Source organism: Aquarana catesbeiana, linkage group LG05 (assembly GCF_042186555.1).
Source record: "Aquarana catesbeiana isolate 2022-GZ linkage group LG05, ASM4218655v1, whole genome shotgun sequence".
Lineage (NCBI taxonomy): Eukaryota > Metazoa > Chordata > Amphibia > Anura > Ranidae > Aquarana > Aquarana catesbeiana.
In genome coordinates, this window is record NC_133328.1 from 539,776,189 (window position 1) to 539,799,103 (window position 22,915).

Sequence of the window (22,915 nt, forward strand, 5' to 3'; positions counted from 1 at the left end):
AGCTGTAAGTCAACTGCACACAAACCTTAAGACCCCTTTCACACTGGGGCATTTTTCAGGCGATTTTGGGCTAAAAATAGTACCTGTAAAGCGCCTCCCCTGCAGCGCCAGTGTGAGAGCCCGAGTGCTTTTATACTGGGGCGGTGCACTTGCAGGACGTTAGAAAAAGTCCTGCAAGCAGCATCTTTCAAGGCGGTGCAGTAGCTGTGAATACACCGCTCCTGCACCGCCCCTGCTATTGAAATCAATGGGCACTGTTGCCGAAGTGCCTGCAAAGCGCTTTGCAAGTGCCTGCATAGCGGCACTTTTTGGTCGCTAGCGGGGCGCTTTTAACCCCCCGCTAGCGGGTGAATAAAGGGTTAAAAGCGCCCCGCTAGCGACCGAAAAGTGCCGCTATAACAACGGTAAAGAGTCGCTAAAATTAGCAGTGCGTTACCGCTAAGTAGCTTTATATATGAAAGACGAAGACTAAAATGCACTGCCTGCTATGTGAGAGCCTGCTGCTGGGTGAAAGACAATCTACTGACAGACCACTAAAAACTTACACTGTTTGTTTTTGGAAACCCATTAGTGCACCCTGTTAATTAGGAACTGACATACATTTAGTTAGTGGCTTGAACAGTGTTTTTTTACTGCCTTGCTTTGGGGAATAAAAGTATAGGATAAACCTGCTTGGACTGTTCCAGGGGATCCCTGTCCCATGCATGGTTACTGCAGCCACTACCAGTTGATCCTGTCCCCTTTACACCGCCTTAAGCAAGCGGACAGTATTTTAAATTGGGTGGAGGTCAGGTGACGACTGCTTTGGTCACTGAAGAATAATGTGCTTCCTTGACTTCAATACCTCTGTTTTGGGTCACTGTCTATTTATCTGTGCAGCTCTGCCCTATCAGTTTTGCTACATTTGGCTGAAACTGAGCAGATATACTTCAGACTTCATTCTGCTGCTCCTGTCAGCAGTCATATCATAAACAATAGGGACAATACCAGTGGCAGCAAAACATGCTTATGCCATGAGACTGTCTCCACCATGTTTTACAGATGATATGCTTCAGATGGTGAGCCGTTCAACCCAGAGGGCTCGTTTACAGTAGTTGCAAAGGTCTTCTGCTCCTCTGACAAATGATCCATGCTCTGGTTGCTTTTCAGAGGTGTTTGACAGGCGGTGAAGAAGCTGATATGCCAACTCCTTACTACCTGTTTAAATCCCCTACTGGCAGCATAGCTCCGTTCAACTGGGTTGCTTTTAGTGGGTGGTATTGTCCGTCAAACACGACAGGGGGTATAATTCCTGCTGTGGGCATGAAGCAAACCATTGCGGCATGTGTACACCCCATTTGCAGCTAAAAGGTGAGCCATTAGAGGGATGGTAAAAATGTGGTACAACTGTATGGTAAACAAGTCATTAGAATTCTATTGTTTTTTCAACCTAATGATGCTTCTCTTGCGTTTATATCATTTTGAGCCTCATAGCTAAAACTGTTTGAATTCTCTTATTTCCTTCTGCTATTTTCAGTAGGCCAACACAGTTTGAATAAAAAAGGCATTAAAGAAAAAAAAAAAGAAAAAAAAAAAAAAAACACACCTCACATCCTCATAACCCTAAACCAACATTCAGGGAAAGCCAAAAAACCCTCTTACAACCCGTGGTCCAATTTCCTCTAACAGGAATAATAATTCCTGCTGATGCCCAAAGGCAATCAGATAACTCTCCGAATGAAGATTCCACGTCAATAATTACGTGTTTCAAGCATTTAGAAACACATTCACCCCGTCTGACACAATACCGTCATTTGGTTTCCTTTGGAACAATGTTGTGCCATATCCAAACCCTTTTCAGCTTTGGTTTCTTCTGTGTACATTTCAAGAGAGGTTGATACCTAAAAGAATCTATTCTTCCCTCAACCACCACAATATTTCAATGCTACACAACCTCAAACTATTACAATTAGCCCCCATGCTTAAAGGCCAATTCCAGTGAAATGTATTTTCCCTATGCAGTTAGGCTGTGCCCGCACTGCATGGGTCGACTGCTGGTATTGTCTAGGGGTGAACACAGAGCCTATATACTCACCCGATCCTTCAGAAAACAGCGCTCCCTGCGTCAAGTGGTGGACTGTTCCTGACATAATCACGTCTAGAACCAGTCAATGGACGTCATAACGTCAGGAGCAGTCCACAGCACAAAACAGTTAGACCACAGGGATGGTAAAGGAGCCTGCAGGAACTGGTCTTGCACTAGGAAGACCAGAGGATTAGGTGAGTATATCTAGGCTATCCAATCCCCTAGACCAGCAGTCCCCAACCTTTTTGGCACTATGGACCAGTTTTGTGGAAGAAAATGTTGCCAAAAACCAGGAGCTGGGGGGTGCGGGTTGCGGCAGGGGACTGCCACCAGATGCAGCTTGTCACTTGCCACTGTCGCCTGCCACCAGATGCAGCATGTCACTTGCCACCGTCACCTGACACCAGATGCAGCGTGTCACTTGCCACTGTCGTCGCATTGCCAGGGTCCCAGAGTAAAGGCGGACATTGAAAGATGATGTAATCTCTCTGCTAGCCCGCCTGCCACACCTGTAAAAGAGCAGTCTTGGCGGCTGTGAGGCTGGAACAGCGGTGATGCGTGGTGGGCGGAGAGAAATTATGTCATCTGTCTGCTCGGCCGCCCGTCCACCAGCCACACCTGTGACAGAGCAGCCTGTGAGGCCTGTACAGCGGTGATGCGGAGAGGGCGGAGAGAGATGTCATCTCTCTGCTTGGCTGCCCCCCGCACTGCTGACAGAGCATCCTTTGTGGTCCGGCTGCAGAGAGGCCACGGAACGATAACGGTCCATGGTCTGGGGGTTGGGGACCCCTGTCCTAGACAATATTAGTCTTTAACAAATGCAGTGCAAGCATAGTCCCACTGCATGAGAACAAAAAAAAATTGCCCAGAGTTCAGCTTTAGCAGAAGACATTAGGTGATCTTTTTATCAAAAGCTTTTTCTGCACCAAACAGAAGTTGAGCTTTTGATTTATTAAAGCATAGTAGTCACTTCAAAATAATACTAGAGTTTTTTTTCCTATAATGACTCTTCTATGCACAGCACAATAAATTAGTAAATTCAAACAATAAATCTTAGTGAATTGTTACCTCTGATCCATATTTTATGGGTTATGTATAATAATGCTTTATCAGATTTTATCCCAAATGTTGTGGCTAACAGACATTTCTTTTTCATGGATTTTTATGAAGCTGTGGCTAGTACAAAGGGTACCCAGAGTGTTAAAGAGACCCTGTTGCTAGACTTTTCATTTGAAATTAACTCTTTCCATAAGATTATATGTGAATTAACTGTATTAAAGTGGAACTTCACTCTCTCAATTAACACAGTTTTTAATCCCTAGGTTGCTAGCATTAGTAAATAGATAGGAAAGTATATCATATTTACTTGTTTTGAACTTTTCTCTTTTACATTTCTACTGTTACTTCCTGGTTTCTTGCCTAGGCAAATTATGTCATACATCCCAGGAATCTTCGGGAGGGAAGAAGAGGTTTTCTCATATAAGCACACTCTCCTAGTCTGCATGCCTGAGCCAAGGGCAGATGGATTCCAGGAAGTAAATGCTATATGAATCATCTGCCCCTACTCAAGATGGCCAAAGAAAGAAAAGCTAGGGGGTGTTTTTTAGGGTAATTTCTTAGCAAAATAAAGCAATGAGACATGGATGGATGGATGGATGGAGGAGTGCTCTTTAATTATTAAAATGTAATTAAATAGCATTTTTGATTTGTGGGGCTCAGATGCAGTGTAGTTCCACTTTACACATGTTATTCACCTGTAAAAGCCTCCCTTGTGTAGACATCCAAAAAGCCTTGAGACTTCCATTGAGCACCGCCATCTTGGAAGTGGTGTTAGCCCCCAACAACTCAAGTGGCACTCTACTACTCTCCTCCCCCCGCTGTTGCATAAAAGTTTATGTAGGGGGGGGGGGGGGGGTGTAGCTAGAACATCCCATCACAAAAATCCCTATAACTTTAAAATATGACGGGATAAGATAAAGTCAAGGTCTGATCATGACACAGCTATAGCAGCAATATAGCCTTCTGTGTTTACAAGGACAGCTTTCCTGAGTGACTTGCGGCTCAGTCAGATTCCTGCCTACCCTGCACACACTCATGTCAGATGCCCACCAATGATCTCGCTGTAAGTGAGAGACAGAGCTGAATACACTGCCGGGAGGTAAAAGAGCCGGGCCAGGTAAGTGAGATGCAAAGAAGCTTTGGGGGGATTGCGTACCCCTGAACTCTGCATAATCTTACAGATACAGCTGGCCCTTTGAGGGGGCAGCCAAAATGCTGATGCATGGTGTCAAAATTGAGTTTGACACATATGGTTTGATATCTAAGGATTTATTTACAGGTTGTAATGTTAATGTGCGTTTTTGTATAATTGCACGCACTATTCTGCATCTTATAAATATAGGTAGGTCATATATTGGGATCAGTATCAATCTGAATGCCCTATCTGGCATTTTATAGTGTAAGGTTACGTAAATTAGGTTAAGAAGGCATGTGCTGTATATGTTTTAACTATTTATAAATCGGGTTAAGATACAGCAGCTGTGAAGGTTGAGGCAGAATAAAGGGTAGAGTGGATCTTTATCACTATAAATGAGATGCAGAGAAGCCAGATTGGCTCCCAATGCCTGGTCTTCCTCTCCCAGTCTCTGTGCTGCTGTACACAGGATTAAATTAAGCTAATATCAAGGCACACAGGGACTTGAGAAAGAAGGCAGTGGCTTCGAAACTCACTGCCACACTCCCATCATTGCCTGAGTTTCCCATGCTGTAATCTCTGGTTTCTATCCATGGTGGGCCAGGACCCTAGCAGAAGCTTTCCCCACACAATGAAAGCCAGATCTGGGGACAGGGGAGACTACATGCCTGTAATATTTACACGCACACTTACAGTGCCTGGAAAAAGTATTCATAGCCCTTGAAATTTTCCACATTTTGTCTTGGTACAACCAAAAACAAATATATTTTATTGGGATTTTTATGTGATAGACCAACACAAAGTGGCACATAATTGTGAAGTGGAAGGAAAATAATAAATGGTTTTCAAAATTATTTACAAATAAATATGTTAAAAAATTTGGTGTGCATTTGTATTCAGCCCCCTTTACTCTGATACCTTTAACTAAAATCTAGTGGAACCAATTGTCTTTAAAAGTCACCTAAATGTAAATAGAGTCCACCCGTGTCTAATTTAATCTCAGTATAACTGCAGCTGTTCTGTGAAGCCCTCAGAGGTTTGTCAGAGAACCTTAGTGAACAAACAGCATCATGAAGGCCAAGGAACACACCAGACAGGTCAGGGATAAAGTTGTGAAGAAGTTTAAAGCAGGGTTAGGTTATAAAAAAATATCAACCAAAATAAATATAAATGATGGTGATCAAGTAAACCCTCCCCTTTGCAGGTGGGGAATACAGTAATCACACAGTGACATAACAGTGAACAATTAGACATATGAGTAGTGACAATAGTTCATAAAAAATCGGTGATTAAGAATCAATGATACCAAGTCCATGTAAAAAATTTTAGGTGCCAGTAAAGTGGATAAAAAAACTTTTTCATGCAATGAATTATCTTCCACCACACCCTCCGTGACCGTGATCCACTCTAATGGAGCCGCACTCACCGGAAAAATATGCCTTGCACTCTCATGCTCGGCAAATAAGCAGGAATATAACCCCCTAGGGGTTAATCAAACAATTGAGACTGTGTTGCAGCAGAAGATGTCCTTCAATCAGCAGCGCTCAGCCATTATAACCACATGAAAGAAATAATAATGCTTCCCATAGTGTGATAGCGTATAAACATTTATTAAAAGACTGCTAAAAAATCCTCAATCATTGTACTCACATGATGAAATAAAAACCAAGCATGAACAAGTAGTGTTATGGCTGTGATGTTACTAAGTGGTCACGGCGGACCCAGGATGCAGAGCTAACCTCACCCTTGTCCCCTCGTTGGATCCTCAGCAGCGCAAGGAGATCCCTTCTTTGCGAAAGAAAAGTTCTGTCAGATTGGATGGCCAAAAAGTTCAATTTTGGCCTCATCTGACCAGAGCGTCTTTTTCCACATGTTTGCTGTGTCCTCCACATGGCTTCTCGCAAACTGCAAACAGGATTCTTATGGCTTTCTTTCAATAAGGGCTTTCTTTTTTCCACTCTTCCATAAAGGCCGGATTTGTGGAGTGCACGACTAATAGTTGTCCTGTGGACAGATTCTCTCACCTGAGCTGCAGATCCTCCAGAGTTACCATGGGCCTCTTGGCTCTTCTCTGATTAATGCTCTCCTTGCCCGGTCTGTCAGTTTAGGTGGATGGCCATGTCTTGGTAGGTTTGCAGCTGTGCCATACTCTTTCCATCTTTTGATGATGGATTGAACAGTGCTCTGTGAGATGTTCAAAGCTTAGGATATTTTTTCTTTTAACCTAACCCTGCTTTAAACGTCTCCAAAACTTTATCCCTGACCTGTCTGGTGTGTTCCGTAGACTTCATGATGCTGTTTGTTCACTAAAGGTTCTCTAACATAACTCTGAGGGCTTCACAGAACAGCTGTATGTATACTGAGATTAAATTGCATACAGGTGGACTCTATTTACTAATGAGGTGACTTCTTAAGGCAATTGGTTTCACAAAATTTTAGTTAGGGGTGTCAGAGTAAAGGGGGCTGAATACAAATGCACGCTACACTTCAGATATTTATTTGTAAAAAATTTTGAACACCATTTAATAATGTTCCTTCCGCTTTACAATCATGCGCCACTTTGTGTTGGTCTAGCACATAAAAATCCCAATAAAATGTATTTACGTTTTTTTTTGTAACATGACAAAATGTGGAAAATTTCAAGGGGGATGAATACTTTTTTCAAGGCACTGTACATCTGATGCACGGGAGTGACCATTTTATCTGTTTGGTTACATTAAAGGAGTTATATGCTGCACTTTGGCTGCGCCCTCTGGTGTTTTCTTATCTTATGACTAGCTGGAGATATCCCATGCTCTCTAAGAGGTGCTGCAGTGAGTGTGTCCTGATAGAGGTGAATTAACGCTTGATGTCTGGATTCACTTTTGGTTACTTTTGAACTTATTCTATACAAAGCGGCCACTTTCCATGTTGTTCAGAACATAGGTCACAGCTGCGCTATTCTTTAGAACTTTCTTTGAATATGACTTATATTAGTTGCACTTTTACATTTTATTGAACCCATAAGTCCATAAATTTGTGTTATTATAATAGATGTTTGACATCTATTGCTTTAATTAGAAATTCTTGTAAATTTGACCAGGAATGAATAAAATTTATAAACCAGCAAAAACATTCATCTTATGTAATGACATGTGAAAAAAAATTGTTGTAAAGCAGACAGGTATTTCAGAAAGCACTCTCTCTAAAATTCATACTACCACCACTGAGCAGGCAGGTTTCAGTTATGAACTAAGCAGATGTAGGTTTAAAAAATAAAAAGATCATAAAATAGTTTGTACCTCTGATTGTACATGCCCCGATAATTGTAGTTGGTACGATGGTTTGGAAGTGGTTTAGGATCTAAAGGCCGATAAATGGCAGGCTCACCTCTCTTCATGGCCAGACCATTCAGCTCAACTGTTGGAGTTATGCTGCCTGAAAAGACAAGATATTTGGCATCAAATAAAGACAGGTGCAATTTAACTGTAATGCAAACATTCCACTAAAGTCAACTAGCTGGAGGTTTCCGTACTTATTACCCAAAGGTGAGTTCATTCAAAAATTTTAAGAATCCTAAGTTTGGGACGGTTACATTAACTGCCTTGTCTACTTAAAGTATAACTAAAGGCAAAACTTTTTTTTTCCGTTTTGGATAGCGTGGAGTGGGATTAGCATGCTTATCTGGTTTTATTGCTGTTTGTGCCCCCATTAGGAAGATTCACCCTCTCTATTTCTCCTGTCTCCCATTATCATTGAAAGTAAAAGAAAATCCCACATTTTGGGTTGGCCCCAGAAAAGTAATAGAAGGGACATTTTTCAATGGGGACACTAGTTCTGGAGAACCTAGGGGTCCCCAAAGAATTCCTGTAATTTGCAGGGATTGCCTCTCACTTACTGTTTGGCTATGGGGCAGGAAGTGAAGGAGAATCTCCACATTGGGACACAGATGGTTAACAAAAAAATCTAGCAAGGATTAAAAACCTCCCTTACTGTATCCACAATGCCTACAGTTCTACTTTAAAGTGGAACTCCTACCTAAAATGTTTTCTCCTAGTTCTGAATATTGAATAAAGTGGGAAAGCTCAGAACCTCTATTAAGATTCTGGTACTGTCTAAGGCAGGTGTCTTAAACTGGCAGTCCCTGAGCAGCAAAAAATCTTTTGGCTATCAGCAGCTTGGCTTCTAGTGGCTTATTTCCAGGACAATGCCATAAAATGCCAAAAATGGAGAGCAACTGAGCACATGCAGAGCAGGGTGAGACAGTATATTACTGGATTTTAAACAGTATTGGTACTTATTTTTAATGTTTTACATAGCTATAACTGCAAAAGGGGCCAGCCTGAAGTGATCTAGCAAAACCTAATTTTCTGACTAAAGTTTCACTTTGAGAAGGTAGATGGCACTGAAAGAGTGCGTGAATTAAATTATATGTAAACCCCAAATGATTGCTTGCTAAAGCACTGCCCCTCTCTGGGAGATGGGGACAGAGCATTGCCAACCTATAACAGAAATTGGCTGAACTAGGACCTTAATGGGAGAACCTTTGGGAGGTACAGTAATACCTCGGATTGTAACGCGGTTTACGAGCGTTTTGCAATACAAGCTATTATTGTTTTTAAATCCTGACTCTGTTTGCGAGCGTTGTCTCTCAAAACGAGCAGGATTCAAGCCTCTGGGGTGTGCAGTACCGCATTTGGCCAGAGGTGCGGGGGCACCGTGACACTCGGAGCCGCTCGGAAACACTCCGTTCCCGAGCCTCTCCGAGTGCATCCGAGAGGCTCCGAGTGTTTACAAATGTCTCCGATGCCCACCACCTCTGGTTACATGCGGTACTGCATAAACTAGCAGTGCCACTGGAACGTATTTGAGTTTCAATGATTTCCTATGGGGAAACTCGCTATGATATACGAGTGCTTTGGATTACAAGCATTCTTCTGGAACAAATTATGCTACTAATCCAAGATACAACTGTATACTGAAAATGACTTCTGAAAATTCATATACAGTAAAGCTTAAATAACAGGTTAGTGATAGGGTTTACATTGACGCCAAAGATAGTGTACATGAATTTATACAAAATGTCACATAAAACAGTTACTGTACATACACTATATTTCCAAAAGTATTGTGACACCTGCCTTTACACGCACATGAAGTTTAATGGTAATCCAGTCTTAGTCCGTAGGGTTCAGTATTGAGTTGGCCCACCCTTTGCAGCTATAACAGCTTCAACTCTTCTGAGAAGGCTGTCCACAAGGTTTAGGAGTGTGTCTATGGGAATGTTTGAACATTCTTCCAGAAGCGCATTTGTGAGGTCAGGCACTGATGTGGACGAGAAGGCCTGGCTCACAGCCTCCACTCTATCGGGTTCAGGTCAGAACTCTGAGCAGGCCAGTCAAGTTCCTCCACCCCAAACTGGCTCAGCCATGTCTTTATGGACCTTGCTTTCTGCATAGTCATGTTAGAACAGGAAAGGGCCATCCCCAAACTGTTTCCACAAAGTTGGGAGCATGAAATTGTCCAAAATATCTTGGTATGCTGACGCTTTATAAGTTCCCTTCACTGGAACTAAGGGGCCAAGCATAACCCTGAAAAACAATCCCACACCATATTCCCCCCTCTACGAAATGATCTGTGAATAACTGTACACACTTGTATTTGGGTAACACCAGCGCTTTCTTGCATTGGCGCTTACACGCACACAAGCATATGACATATTTGCTAAATGCGGCCAGCTGTACGTGCCAACTGCAGCTCCCTGGGTACATAAAATCACTGGGAATTTGAATGCGAGAACTCATTTGTGCCACTCATCGTCCATGGGCATGAGCCCTGAAATGATTGCCTGTGTTAAAGAATAACTGAAGCAATCTGGTCTGACCCAAAAAAAAAAAAAAAGATGAAAGCCAGATTTCCCCAGCCTGGTATACGTGTTTTAATCTGACGTTTAATCTGCACTGATGTCAACTTCATATTTTATTCAGCCAGTTCAGGGTGCGCACACACAACCACCCAGGTATTCATTATCAGTTATACATCACTATGCACGTGAACGTTGTTCATATTAATTAGTAAATATTGCTTGTCAGAAAGATTGCCTTGCTTGCATTCATTTACGTCAGTGGTTACTCTCATTGAAATGTATTGCACAGCTGGGTAGAAGGGTGTGAGAGACATCCCATTGTGTACTATTGCACAATGGGATGAGCGTGTTACAACAGATATTTACGATGAATGGCGCAGAATACAACTGGTACTAGCCTGTCCATCACTAGCGTGCTAAATCATCACAGGGAAGCTGTTAAACAGTAGCTTGTAAGATGCGGTTTCCTGAATTATACAAAACTAAACAAACATGTAAAGCATACCATACAACATTCTGAGATCAGAAAGGTGGACACCTTTTGTTATATAGTACGGAGATCTAAAATATGTCAAATACAGGTCAATTGCACCTGTCCATGAATTCTGCATTTTTTCAAAAGCATTTCAAACTGATGTCAAAAAACATGCTCATCAACACAGCCCAAAGCCCATCAACATGGGCCCCATTTTTTACATACGTTTTTGCATGTTAAAATGTACACAAAAGGCCTGAAGATTACTTAAAACCCCCCAAACATCATATAGATTTTTTGATAAACAGATACCTCTGGGAATAAAATAGTAGCAGCTGCAATTTTTTATGTCATGCAATATTTGCATTCCTGTTTATCAAAATCATCTTTTGTGTACAACATTTAAAAAAAAGTTAGTGCACACAAGCACAATATTATACCCAATTTTTGGTTAAATATAAAATATGAGCTTGCGTTAAGTAAATGGATAACAAATACAGTATCTCACAAAAGTGAGTACACCCCTCACATTTTTGTAAATATTTTATTATAACTTTTCATGTGACAACACAGAATAAATGACACTTTTTACAATGTAAAGTAGTGAGTGTACAGCTTGTATAACAGTGTAAATTTGCTGTCCCCTCAAAATAACTCAACATGAAGCCATTAATGGCTGCCAGGGCTGGGCTCAGCCCTTCAATCTCTGAGCTGGCCGCTCAGCTGTCGGCTAATTGCTCTCTCTCCACGGTGACTCACCTGTTGATATCCTGCTTGTCAGTCCTGCCTACTGAAGTCGTCCAGCCCAGATGAACTCTGCCTCCGCCTTGGTCAACATCACATCTCCTGCATTCCAAGACTTGCATGGCTGACATTTCTTAAGGCTCCAGATCCTGCTTGCTGTTCCACTACGCTGATCACTAGCTCCCCGACTTTCTGGCTTGTCTGACTATCCGTTTCGGTTACCGAACTTTGTTTTGACTACATTTGTTCTATTTACTTCTATTCTTAAACAAGTGTGATTTAACTGTATTTCTCTCTCGGTCTGATACATGGTTTCTGACAGTAGGCGAAGGCCATGAATTTAGAATATGCAGTCAATCCACTAGTTGGTAGTATTTTTTCCAGATTGGATGAGCAGGATCACTGCATGGATCAGTTTGCCATTGCGTTACAAACGCTCCTGAGTCGCACGGCTCACCTGGAATCTCCCACTGTGGCTGCTCCGGTACAACCTGTGTTGCAGGCTGTCCCTGCTGCTGTGCCAGTCTCTGTGTAGGCACCCGCCTCGAGTATTACCTCTATAAGAGGTATGTCTGGTTTCCGCTCCGCTTCCCCAGCGATTTGGGGGCGATCCAGTCCAATGCAGAGGGTTTCTCAACCAGGTTGAGATATACTTTGAGATGCTGCCCCAGGCCTTTCCCAGAGACAGAAGCAAAGTAGGTTTTTCTCTATGAGACACACAAAAACCTGTTGTCTTGAGTTACCCTGAGTTTGTGGTCTCCTTTAAAAGGGTATTTGACGTTCGCGCACGCTCTGCTTCTGCTGCCAAGTGCCTCATGTCCATCAAACAGAGTATGAGAACTGTTGCCGACTACGCCATTGAATTCTGTACTCTGGCAAGAGAGGTTGCTTGGAACAATGAGGCCCTCGTGGCTGCTTTTTCTCATGGTCTCTCGGATACCATCAAGGATGAAATAGCAGCCCGAGATATACCCACTGAGTTGGAGAAGTTGATCACATTTGCCATCCTCATGGACTCCAGACTCTCTTTTAAGGAGCTCTTTTAAGGAGCACTTGCGGAAGCCTCCTGTACATTTGTCTTCGAGCTTTGCAGTCCCACCCTTGCCTCCCTCATCTCCCATGCCTCCCAGTACCGAGTCGGTCAGTGATGTGAACCCATGTACTTGGGCTTCATGCATCTCTCTGCGGATGAGAGAACCTTTAGGAGGAAGGAGAGATTGTGCCTTTATTGTGGCCAGGCAGGTCACTTTTTGAAGTCTTGTTCTACCCGTCCATGGAAAGCCCGAACCTTGAGGTCCTGTCACAGACGGACCTTAGGTGGCATTGTTTTGTCCCCAGATATCCAGAAGGATAAGCCCCTGTTATTAGTTACCCTTTCATGGGCTGAGTCGTCCGTCGAGATAGAGGCTCTAATCGACTCTGGGGCTGCAGGCCTGTTCATTGATGCTGCCTTTGTATCGAAGCACTCGATTCTGCCACTTGCCATTGAGGCTCTTGACGGGAGACCTCTACAGCCTGTCATTGTGACTCATGAGACTGTTCCATTGTCCATGGTCGTAGGGGCTCTTCACCATGAGATAATCCAATTCCAAGTTATATCCTCACCTAAGTTTCCGCTGGTTATTGGTTACAGAGGCACTCTTGATTGGCTCCATGCTGATGTTCTCTCCTGGTCGCCACAATGCAGTAAGACATGCTTCCAGAAGGTGGCCAAGGCCCTGTGCACCTCTTCACTCTCCACCCTGCCAGAGAAGTACCAGGATTTAAGTGATGTCTTTGACAAAGGTCAAGCCGGTAGTTTGCTTCCACACCGGTCGTATGATTGCGCAATTGACGTTCAACCCAGTGCCATACCCCCTCGTGGCCGGGTTTACCCTGTCAGTCTTGGAGGATAAGGCCATGGAGGAATATGTTGCAGACGCACTTTCAAGGTTTCATCTGCAAATCCTTGTCTCCTGCTGGTGCTGGTTTCTTCTTCGTGAAGAAGATGAGTGGTGAACTGAGACCCTTGTATTGATTATAGGGGTACCAATCGCTTCGCGAATTAAGAATGCCTATCCGATTCCATTGATTACGGAGTTATTTGCCCGCCTCAAGGGAGCAACGGTTTTCACAAAGCTTGATTTGAGAGGGACATACAATCTTGTGAGGATTAAGAAGGGCGACGAGTGGAAAACTGCATTTAATACCAGAACAGGCCATTATGAGTACCACGTAATGCCTTTTGGCCTTTGTTACGCCCCGGCAGTTTTCCAGGAATTTATTAACAATGTCCTCCAAGATTTGTTACAGTTATGTGTGGTGGTTTATCTCGACAATATCCTCATATTTTCCAAGTCCCTGGAGAGCCACCACACAGATGTCTGTAGTATGCTTCAGAAACTAAGAGAGAACAATCTCTATTGTAAATTGGAGAAGTGCAAATTCTGTCATGAACATGTTAAATTCCTGGGTTATGTCATTTCCACTGCTGGTTTTCCGATGGACCCAGAGAAACTTTCAGCAGTCCTACAGTGGCCCCGACCCAGGGGTTTACGTCCTCTGCAGCGTTTTCTTGGCTTTGCAAACTATTATCGGAAGTTCATTCATAACTTCTCGGCTCTAGTCAAGCCCCTGACTGATATGACCAGAAAGGACGGTAACCCACAGATTTGGTCTCCGGAGTCCATTAAGGCCTTTGAGAGTCTCAAGGCTGCCTTTGTTTCTGCTCCTGTGTTGGCACATCCCGATCTTACGTTACCTTTCATCCTTGAGGTTGATGCTTCTGAGACTGGAGTTGGCGCCCTTCTGTCTCAACGTCCTACCTCTGAGAGCACAATGCATCCTTTTTTCTACTTTTCCAAGAAATTATCACCTGCGGAGTGCAATTACGAGATTGGTGACTGAGAGCTGTTAGCGATCATTTTAACCCTGAAAGAATGGAGACATCTCCTCGAAGGTACCACTGTGCTGGTTCTTACTGACCATAAGAATCTCACATTCTTGTCTGAGGCTAAAAGCCTCTCTCCCAGAAGAGCGCAATGGGCTCTTTTCTTGTCAAGTTTCACTTACATTGTCTCATTCTTACCCGGTACTAAGAAAGTAATGGCTGACGCTTTGTCACAACAATTTTCCTCCACTTCCAGGATGGAGTCTGTTCCGGCTCCTGTGATTCCTCCTGATCGTATTCTGGCTACGGTTCGCACCAGTCTCACTTCTCTTTTGGGTGCCAAAATTCTTGCTGCTCAGGACCATGCTCCTCCTGAGAAACCTTGTGACCGCTGCTTTGTCCCAGAGAGTCTCCGTACTGCCGTGCTCCAGACTTACCATTCTCCCAAGGCTGCTGGCCACCCTGGGAAGAATCAACTCTTTTTGGGCATTTCCCAACAATTCTGGTGGCCTAGTCTACGTGCTGATGTAACCGCCTTCGTAGCTGCCTGTCCATAACACCTTCCAGTGGGCCTCCTACAATCCATATCCAATCGAGAGAGGCCCAGGACCCACCTGTTTATGGATTTCATTGTGGAGTTACCAAACTCCGAGGGCAACAGTTATCCTTATGGTGGTTGACCGGTTCTCATTGTGTCTCATTGTATTCCACTTAAGAAGTTGCCCACTTCTAAAGAACTGGCTTCCATTTTTGCTCGGGAGATCTTTTGCTTACATGGGCTACCCAAGGTGATTGTCTCGGACAGGGGTAGTCAGTTTGTGTCTCGGTTCTGGTGAGGACACAGTTGGGAATTCAACTTGCTTTCTCCTCTGCGTATCACCCGCAGTCTAATGGGGCCGCAGAACAAGCCAATCAGTCCTTGGAGCAATTCCTACGTTGCTATATTTCTGACCATAACAACTGGTCAGACATCTTACCATGGGCGGATCTTGCTCACAACAATGCCTTGAATTCTGCTTCCCGATTGTCCCCGTTTTTGGCAAACTATGGTTCCAACCTTCCATGCTGCCTGACACTTTTTTTCCGTAGAGTATTCCTGCGTTAGAGGCGCATCTCCGTGGTCTTCGTTCCACTTGGGAACAAGTCCAGAAGGCTTTGCGACATGCTAATGATAGGTACAGACTCCATGCTGACCGCAGACGCCTGCCTGCGCCTTCCTACCAGGTTGGGGACAGAGTCTGGCTGTCATCTCGCACCCTCCGACTTCGTGTTTCCTCTTAAGTTCGCACCTTGGTTAATTGGGCCTTTCCGTATTCTTGGCAGGATTAACCCAGTGGCTCACGCATTAGATCTTCCTTCTAATATGCATATCTCAAATTAATTTCATGTCTCCTTATTAAAACCTTTGGTATGCAACCGCTTTATCACCTCAATGCCACATCCTCACCCTGTACAGGTTGAGAACCATGAGGAGCATGAAGTACAGTCCATTGTTAACTCCCGTAGGTTCCGTGGGAGCATACAGTACCTGGTGTATTGGAAAGGGTACGGTCCGGAGGAACGCTCTTGGGTCTCATCCTCAGACATACATGCCCCTGTTCTCCTCTGTGATTTCCATAGACGGTTTCCCCTCAAGCCTGGTGGTCCTCCAAGGAAGAGGGGTCATTGAGGAGGGGGTACTGTCAGGGCTGGGCTCAGTCCTTCCTTCTCTGAGCTGGCCACTCAGCTGTTGGCTAATTGCCACCTTCTATCTCTCCACAGTGACTCACCTGTTGATGATATCCTGCTCGTCAGTCCTGCCTACTTAAGCCGTCCAGCCCAGATGATCTCTGCCTTCGCCTTGGTCAGCATCACAGAGACTCCTGTGTTCCTGTTAAAGACTTGCTTGGCTGACATTCATTCTGGCTGTAGATCCTGTTTGCTGTTCCTCTACGCTGATCCCTGGCTCCCCGACTTTCTGGCTTGTCTGACAATCCGTTCTGGTTACCGAACTTTGTCTATGTTTTGACTATGCTTTTTCTATTTACTTTTATTATTAAACAAGTGTGATTTAACTGTACTTCTGTCTCGGTCTGATTCATGGTTTCTGACAATGTCTAAACTGCATGCAACAAAAGTGAGTACACCCCTAAGTGAAAATGTCCAAATTGGGCCCAATTAGCCATTTTCCCTCCCCGGTGTCATGTGACTCGTTAGTGTTACAAGGTCTCAGGTTTGAATGGGGAGCAGGTGTGTTAAATTTGGTGTTATCACTCTCACTCTCTCATACTGGTCACTGGAAGTTCAACATGGTACCTCATGGCAAAGAACTCTGATCTGAAAAAAAAGAATTGTTTCTCTACATGAAGATGGCCTAGGCTATAAGAATGTTGCCAAGACACGTGCTCAGCGTCATATCCAGAGGTTGTCTTTGAGAAATAGGCATATGAGTGCTGCCAGCATTGCTGCAGAGGTTGAAGGGGTGGGTGGTTAGCCTGTCAGTGCTCAGACCATACGCTGGCACACTGCATCAAATTGGTCTGCATGGCTGTCATCCCAGAAGGAAGGTTCTTCTAAAGATGATGCACAAGAAAGCACTTAGTTTGCTGAAGACAAGCAGACTAAGGATATGGATTACTGGAACCATGTCCTGTGGTTTAATGAGACCAAGATAAACTTATTTGGTTCAGATGCTGTCAAGCGTGTATGGCTGCAACCAGGTGAGGAGTACAAAGACAAGTGTGTCTTGCCTAGAGTCAAGCATGTTGGTGGGTGTGTCATGGTCTGGGGCTGCATGAGTGCTGCCGACACTGGGGAGCTACAGTTCCTTGAGGGAAACATGAATGCCAACAAGTACTGTGACATACTGAAGCAGAGCATGATCCCATCCTTTCGGAGACTGGGCCGCAAGGCAATATTCCAACATGATAATCACTTCAAACACACCTCCAAGAGGACCACTGCCTTGCTAAAGAAGCTGAGGGTAAAGGTGATGGACTGGCCAAGCTCCAGACCTAAACCTTATTGAGCATCTGTGGGGCATCCTCAAATAGAAGGTGGAGGAGCACAAGGTCTCTAACATCCACTAGCTCCGTGATGTCGTCATGGAGGAGGGGGAAGAGGACTCCAGTGCGTGTGAAGCTCTGGTAAACTCCATGCCCAAGAGGGTTAAGGCCGTGCTGGAAAATAACGGTGGCCACACAAAATATTGACACTTTTGGCCCAATTTAGACATTTTCACTTAGAGGTGTACTCACTTTTGTTGCCAGCGGTTTAGACATTAATGGCTGTGTGTTGAGTTTTTTTGATGGGACAGCAAATTTATACTGTTTTACAAGCCGTACACTCACTACTTTACATTGTAGCAAAGTGTAATTTCTTCAGTGTTCTCACATGAAAAGTTATATTAAAATATTTACAAAAATGTGAGGGATGTACTCACTTTTGTAAGATACTGTATGTCATGCCTAAACTTGCACCTGTGATACGACCAAAAAGTACAGTACCCAGAATTGTCCATAGGTGATGCTTTAAAATCCTTTACAGCTCATCAGTTTAGAGTTTATCTGTAATGGCCCTAGAGTAATTTCTCTTACTTTGATGTACATGGCAATACCCAATATGTGGTGCAATATTTACATTTATATGTGTGTGCAATTGGGGGGTGGAACGCTTTAAAAACTTTTTTTTTCAATAAACTTGAATTTTTCTAACTTGTTTATTTACTTCAAGGCCAAGTTCACCTTTGTTCACCTCTTTTTTTCTAAAATTTCAGCTCCCCTATGTACCAATATAGCATTAATGTAATTTTTTTGCAAAAATATCAAAGCTTTCCATTAAATCTACGCTTACTTCACTTGTCCTCATCCATGTTTCTAAACTTATTCATTGATTCTGCCTTACATTATGCCAACAAGAGCATAATGTGCCCTATTTGCAGATGAAGCCAAAATCCAACCTGCTACAATTAAGCCCTGATAACGCTGGCATTAAAAGCAGCAGTTAGAGTCGCATTTTTAACAATCCGCAAACTCCTAGTAAAGCAGTCTGCAACTGATAATATGGACGGCAAACAGTGCTGTTCACATTAATAAAATATGAAGCGTTTGCGTCAAGCTGCATTGCTGCACGTCAAAAATGAAGCTTCATGTTGAGTTTGGAAGGAGCTGAAGCATCTCAACTCCTTCCATTCAAGTCTATAGTAACGTGCTATAAACTGTGATTACATGTGCGGTGCATTAGGTCTTGTCCACAACAGCCCAAGAATCATGGCATTTTTAATGCGCGTTAAATGCATGTCAAATGTTATGAACAATGCGCATCAACACTACAGGTGCGCTTTTTCAGTGTCAGTATTTGGAGCAAGTGTGAACAAGGCCTTACTGCACAGGTTTTCAAAACGTTTGAGCTCATCAGTAAACCAAAATAAAATCATGGCTTTGAAAGTTAGCTCACCACAATCCATAGTCAATTTGATGCGTAGCAATTCTGGGATTTCATTTGACTGCCAAGCTTGTTTTTTTGGGTATTAATCTGACTCCATCTTTAGACATCTTATACTCCAAAAGTTACCCATCTCTTTTTAAACAGTTTATGGCAGATGGTCCAGTTTACCTGTTTCTTGGTTTGAAAGAATATGGACAACTTCCCATAGCAGGGGAGTTATTACAGCAAAAAACCCAAAAATTATCCACTTTGTTTGGAGCCATAGAAAACCTTGGTTGAGCAGTCTGGAATTTTTAGGCCAAAGCTTCGTGGAGCTCTGGGTTCCCCGACATTTTAGCATTCAATCATGCAACTCAGATAGTTCAATTGACTTATACTACATGTGCTGTCTCTTATAGAATTGTCTATATGATATGATATGATATATATGTCATTTGAGGACACCTGGTGGTTGCCTGCTGCAATTGCAGTTCAGTTCCTCACATGACAGAAACAGGAAGTCTTGCCTTTGTTAATAAAGTTTCTTATTGAACAACAAAGTTTTTACCTCAGTTAAAGAAGCCATTTTAGATCTGATGCAGATAACCGAAGATCTTCAAATTTGCCTCTAGATACACAAATGCCTGTAAGTCTATTTATTATTTCTCAAAGTTCATTTTACACTTGGACTGTGCTGTTGTGTGTTTGATATATGATTTAAATATAAGCTTTCTGTATAGTAATATTTAATGTTCAAGGAATGGATTCTGGACAGCCGCACTCCGATAAAAGCCTTTCATTTTGTACTTATTTATAAAGTGTCACATGTAATACATATTGTAACTAGAAAAGCTACAATTTCTGGGGAAATTGTGTGAAGTGTTCTTGCCTCCACCAGTGGTCTACAAGCATTATCAAGCCTAGCAGATGAAGGTATGACCACATGCATTTGGGGGGTCTCAGCATCTTGATGTAGAATGGAGGTGAAGGTGTGCTATCTGTTTGATGATAATCAGTGTTTACAACCACTGTTTCCTAGCAACGCTCATGCCCTGTTTATGCTTCACAACCAGTTCTCAATACACAATACACAGGATCATGATAGCTGTAATAACTGTGCAGTACGTCAAACGGTCGTATTTTAAAAATCCTACAGCGAAGAGCATTATATTGTGAGAATCACAAGACCCAGACCTAGATTTTGATGCATAGTATGTCTCTGAAATATTAAAAATGGAGGCACAGTCGCAGTTTAGATATTTCCCTTCAAATTTGAAGTGGCTAGAGTGGCGTTTCAATGAATGTCAATGGACGGCGTGAGTTGCAAACAAATGGTCATATTGTGAAAACTATCAGGACTATGGCTTAGCCGTGGACATGTTTAGTGGCAGCAGGGATAGCTGAACGTTTTGATATAAGATTTGTGTAGGTGGGCTTGATAATGAGGGAGTGGCAGCAGTTTAGAAATCATGTTCTGATTTTTCAGCTTTTGTCACCTCCCACTCTAGTTTTGAACATTTTGCCCATTCATTCCTATGGGACCAATTTGGCTGCAAAAACGGCGATATTTTGTGAACCATTCGACGAAACGTTCCACAAAGTAATAGCACACCAATCGGGAACAATCCGCACGTTTCGATATATTACTTGTCTATGTAGTGTAAAAACTGTGGGAGGAGTTAGGGTGGTAAATTTGGCTATATTAATAATATATATGTGACATAACAGTAAGTGGTCTTGCTATGCAAGAACACTTAATTCTAAGTTTCTCTGATTGTATTGCAGTTTACAGAACTATTGATAGAAGTAAATTCAGTTTCGGAATAAAACACAACGCTATTTCTGTCTGTTTTGTTAACTGGCTGTCAGCTAAGGGATATTAGGACAGCACACATCCATACCGGGCCTATTCTTGCACTCCTCTCCTACACAATTTTTTTGTTAGAAAATTACTCAGAACCCCCAAACATTATATATGTTATTTTTTCTCAGACACCCTAGAGAATAAAATGGCGGCTGTTGCAACTTTTTATGTTGCACAGTATTTGTGCAACAATTATTCAAACGCATTTTTTTGGGGAAAAAAAACGGTTTCATGAATTAAAAAATAACAAAACAGTAAAGATAGCCCAATTTTTTTGTATAATGTGAAAGATGATGTTACACAGAGTAAATAAATACCCAACATGTCATGCTTTGAAATTGCGCACACTCATGGAATGGCGCCAAACTTTGGTACTTAAAAATCTCCATAGGCGATGCTTTAAATTTTTTTTACAGGTTACTAGTTTAGAGTTACATAGGAGGTCTAGGGCTAGAATCGCTGCTCTCACTCCAATGCACGCAACGATACCTCACATGTGTGGTTCGAACGGCATTTACATATGTGGACGGGACTTACGTGTGCGTTCGCTTCTGTGCGCGAGCACACGGGGACGCTTCCATTTTTTTTTATTATTATTTTTTTTTTTTTTTTTTTATTTTTACACTTTCTTTTAACCACTTAACAACCGGCCCATAGCCGAACTGACGGCTACAGGGCGGTTTCTTAACTCTGGGAGGACGTACAGTGACGTCCTCCCAGAATTCCGCTCTCGCGAGCCCCCTGGGGCGCGCACTTGAGAACATCCGTGACCGCCGGGTACAGAGGACCCGGCGCATCACGGATCACGGTAAACGACCACTGATCGTGGGCATTTACCATGTGATCGCTCCGTCAAATGATGTCATGACGCCAGTTCCTCTCTCCCCTCTCTGTAGTGATCGGTACAGAGGGGGAGGGATCAGATGGCAGCAGCGCTGTGGGCTGAATGTGTAGTGCCCACAGCACTGCTCTGTGACATGTGCAGTCACATCCAGCCATCCATCCATCCATGCTCAGCCATCCCTCCATGCTCAGAAATACCCTGTGCAAAACTCTGCAATACTCTGAAATTCCCTGTGCAATACTCTGAAATTCCCTGTGCAATACTCTGAAATAGCCTGTGCAATACTCTGAAATAGCCTGTGCAATACTCTGAAATAGCCTGTGCAATACTCTGAAATAGCCTGTGCAATACTCTGAAATAGCCTGTGCAATACTCTGCAATAGCCTGTGCAATACTCTGCAATAGCCTGTGCAATACTCTGCAATAGCCTGTGCAATACTCTGCAATAGCCTGTGCAATACTCTGCAATACTCTGCAATAGCCTGTGCTATACCCTGAGCAATACTCTGCAATAGCCTGTGCTATACCCTGAGCAATACTCTGCAATACTCTGCAATACTCTGGCAGCATAGCTTTTGGACTCTATAACTTTCACAAAGACCACATAATATACACCAATTTGTATTTATTTTTACCAAAGATATGTAGCAGTATAAATTTTGGCCAAAATTTATGAAGAAAAATTACTAATTTGCTGAATTTTATAACCGAAACAAAGAAAAAATCTTTTTTTTTTACCGAATTTTCAGTCTCTTTTCTTTTATAGCGCAAAAAATAAAAAACCCAGCGGTGATTAAATACCACCAAAAGAAAGCTCTATTTGTGTGAAAAAAAGGACAAAAATTTCATATAGCTACAGTGTTGCATGACTGAGTAATTGTCATTCAAAATGTGAGAGCACTGAAAGCTGAAAATTGGTCTGGTTATTAAGGGGGTTTAAGTGCCCAATGGTTAAAAAAAAAAACATTTTTGATCACTTTTATTCCTATTACAAGGAATGTAAACATCCCTTGTAATAGGAATAGTGCGTGACAGGTCCTCTTTATGGAGAGATATGGGGGCTATAAGTCCCCACATCTCTCCTTCAGGCTGGAAAGCATGAGATCAAAAAAAATGAACGATACCATGCTTTCCAGCTGTGATTGTGGATTTGTTTACAACCGCTGCCCGGACGTTACGTCATAACGTCGCACCCGGGCCTCCAACCGTTAGAGATGACTGGTGACAATCTGGTCACCGGAAATCTCTATGCTGGTCATCCGGCGGCTACGGATTCTTTCTCCGGGTCCCCAATGGCACGGGAGAGCCCAGAGACGCACCGGAGAGCAGTAGGGGGGGGGGATGTCCCCTCCCGTCGCCTGTAAGAATGATCAAGCGGCGGAACTGCTGCTATGATCATTCTTACTGTGCACAGAATCTCCGGCTCTAAAAAATGATACCTGAATGATGCCTGTAGCTGCAGGCATCATTCAGACATCCCCACTAAAAGTCAAAGACGTCATATGACGTCCTTGGGCTGGAAGTGGTTAAAATAACTTTTTCCAGTGGGTTTCTATAGGAGCCCTTTCATGCGCCCTTGGATCTATCTAAACCTTAAAGTGGGTTCCTAAT

General features: G+C 43.1%; 1 protein-coding gene across 6 annotated transcripts in view; it reads right to left on the reverse strand.

Annotated features, from left to right (window-relative positions):
* Positions 1-22,915, reverse strand: part of STAU2 (staufen double-stranded RNA binding protein 2) — a 491,304-nt gene that overhangs the window by 375,901 nt on the left and 92,488 nt on the right. For all 6 annotated transcript variants that reach the window (XM_073631810.1, XM_073631809.1, XM_073631807.1 and 3 more), the window contains one exon: positions 7,541-7,676. In XM_073631810.1, the coding sequence (XP_073487911.1) occupies positions 7,541-7,676 (136 nt within the window). The remainder of the gene's footprint in view (positions 1-7,540; positions 7,677-22,915) is intronic.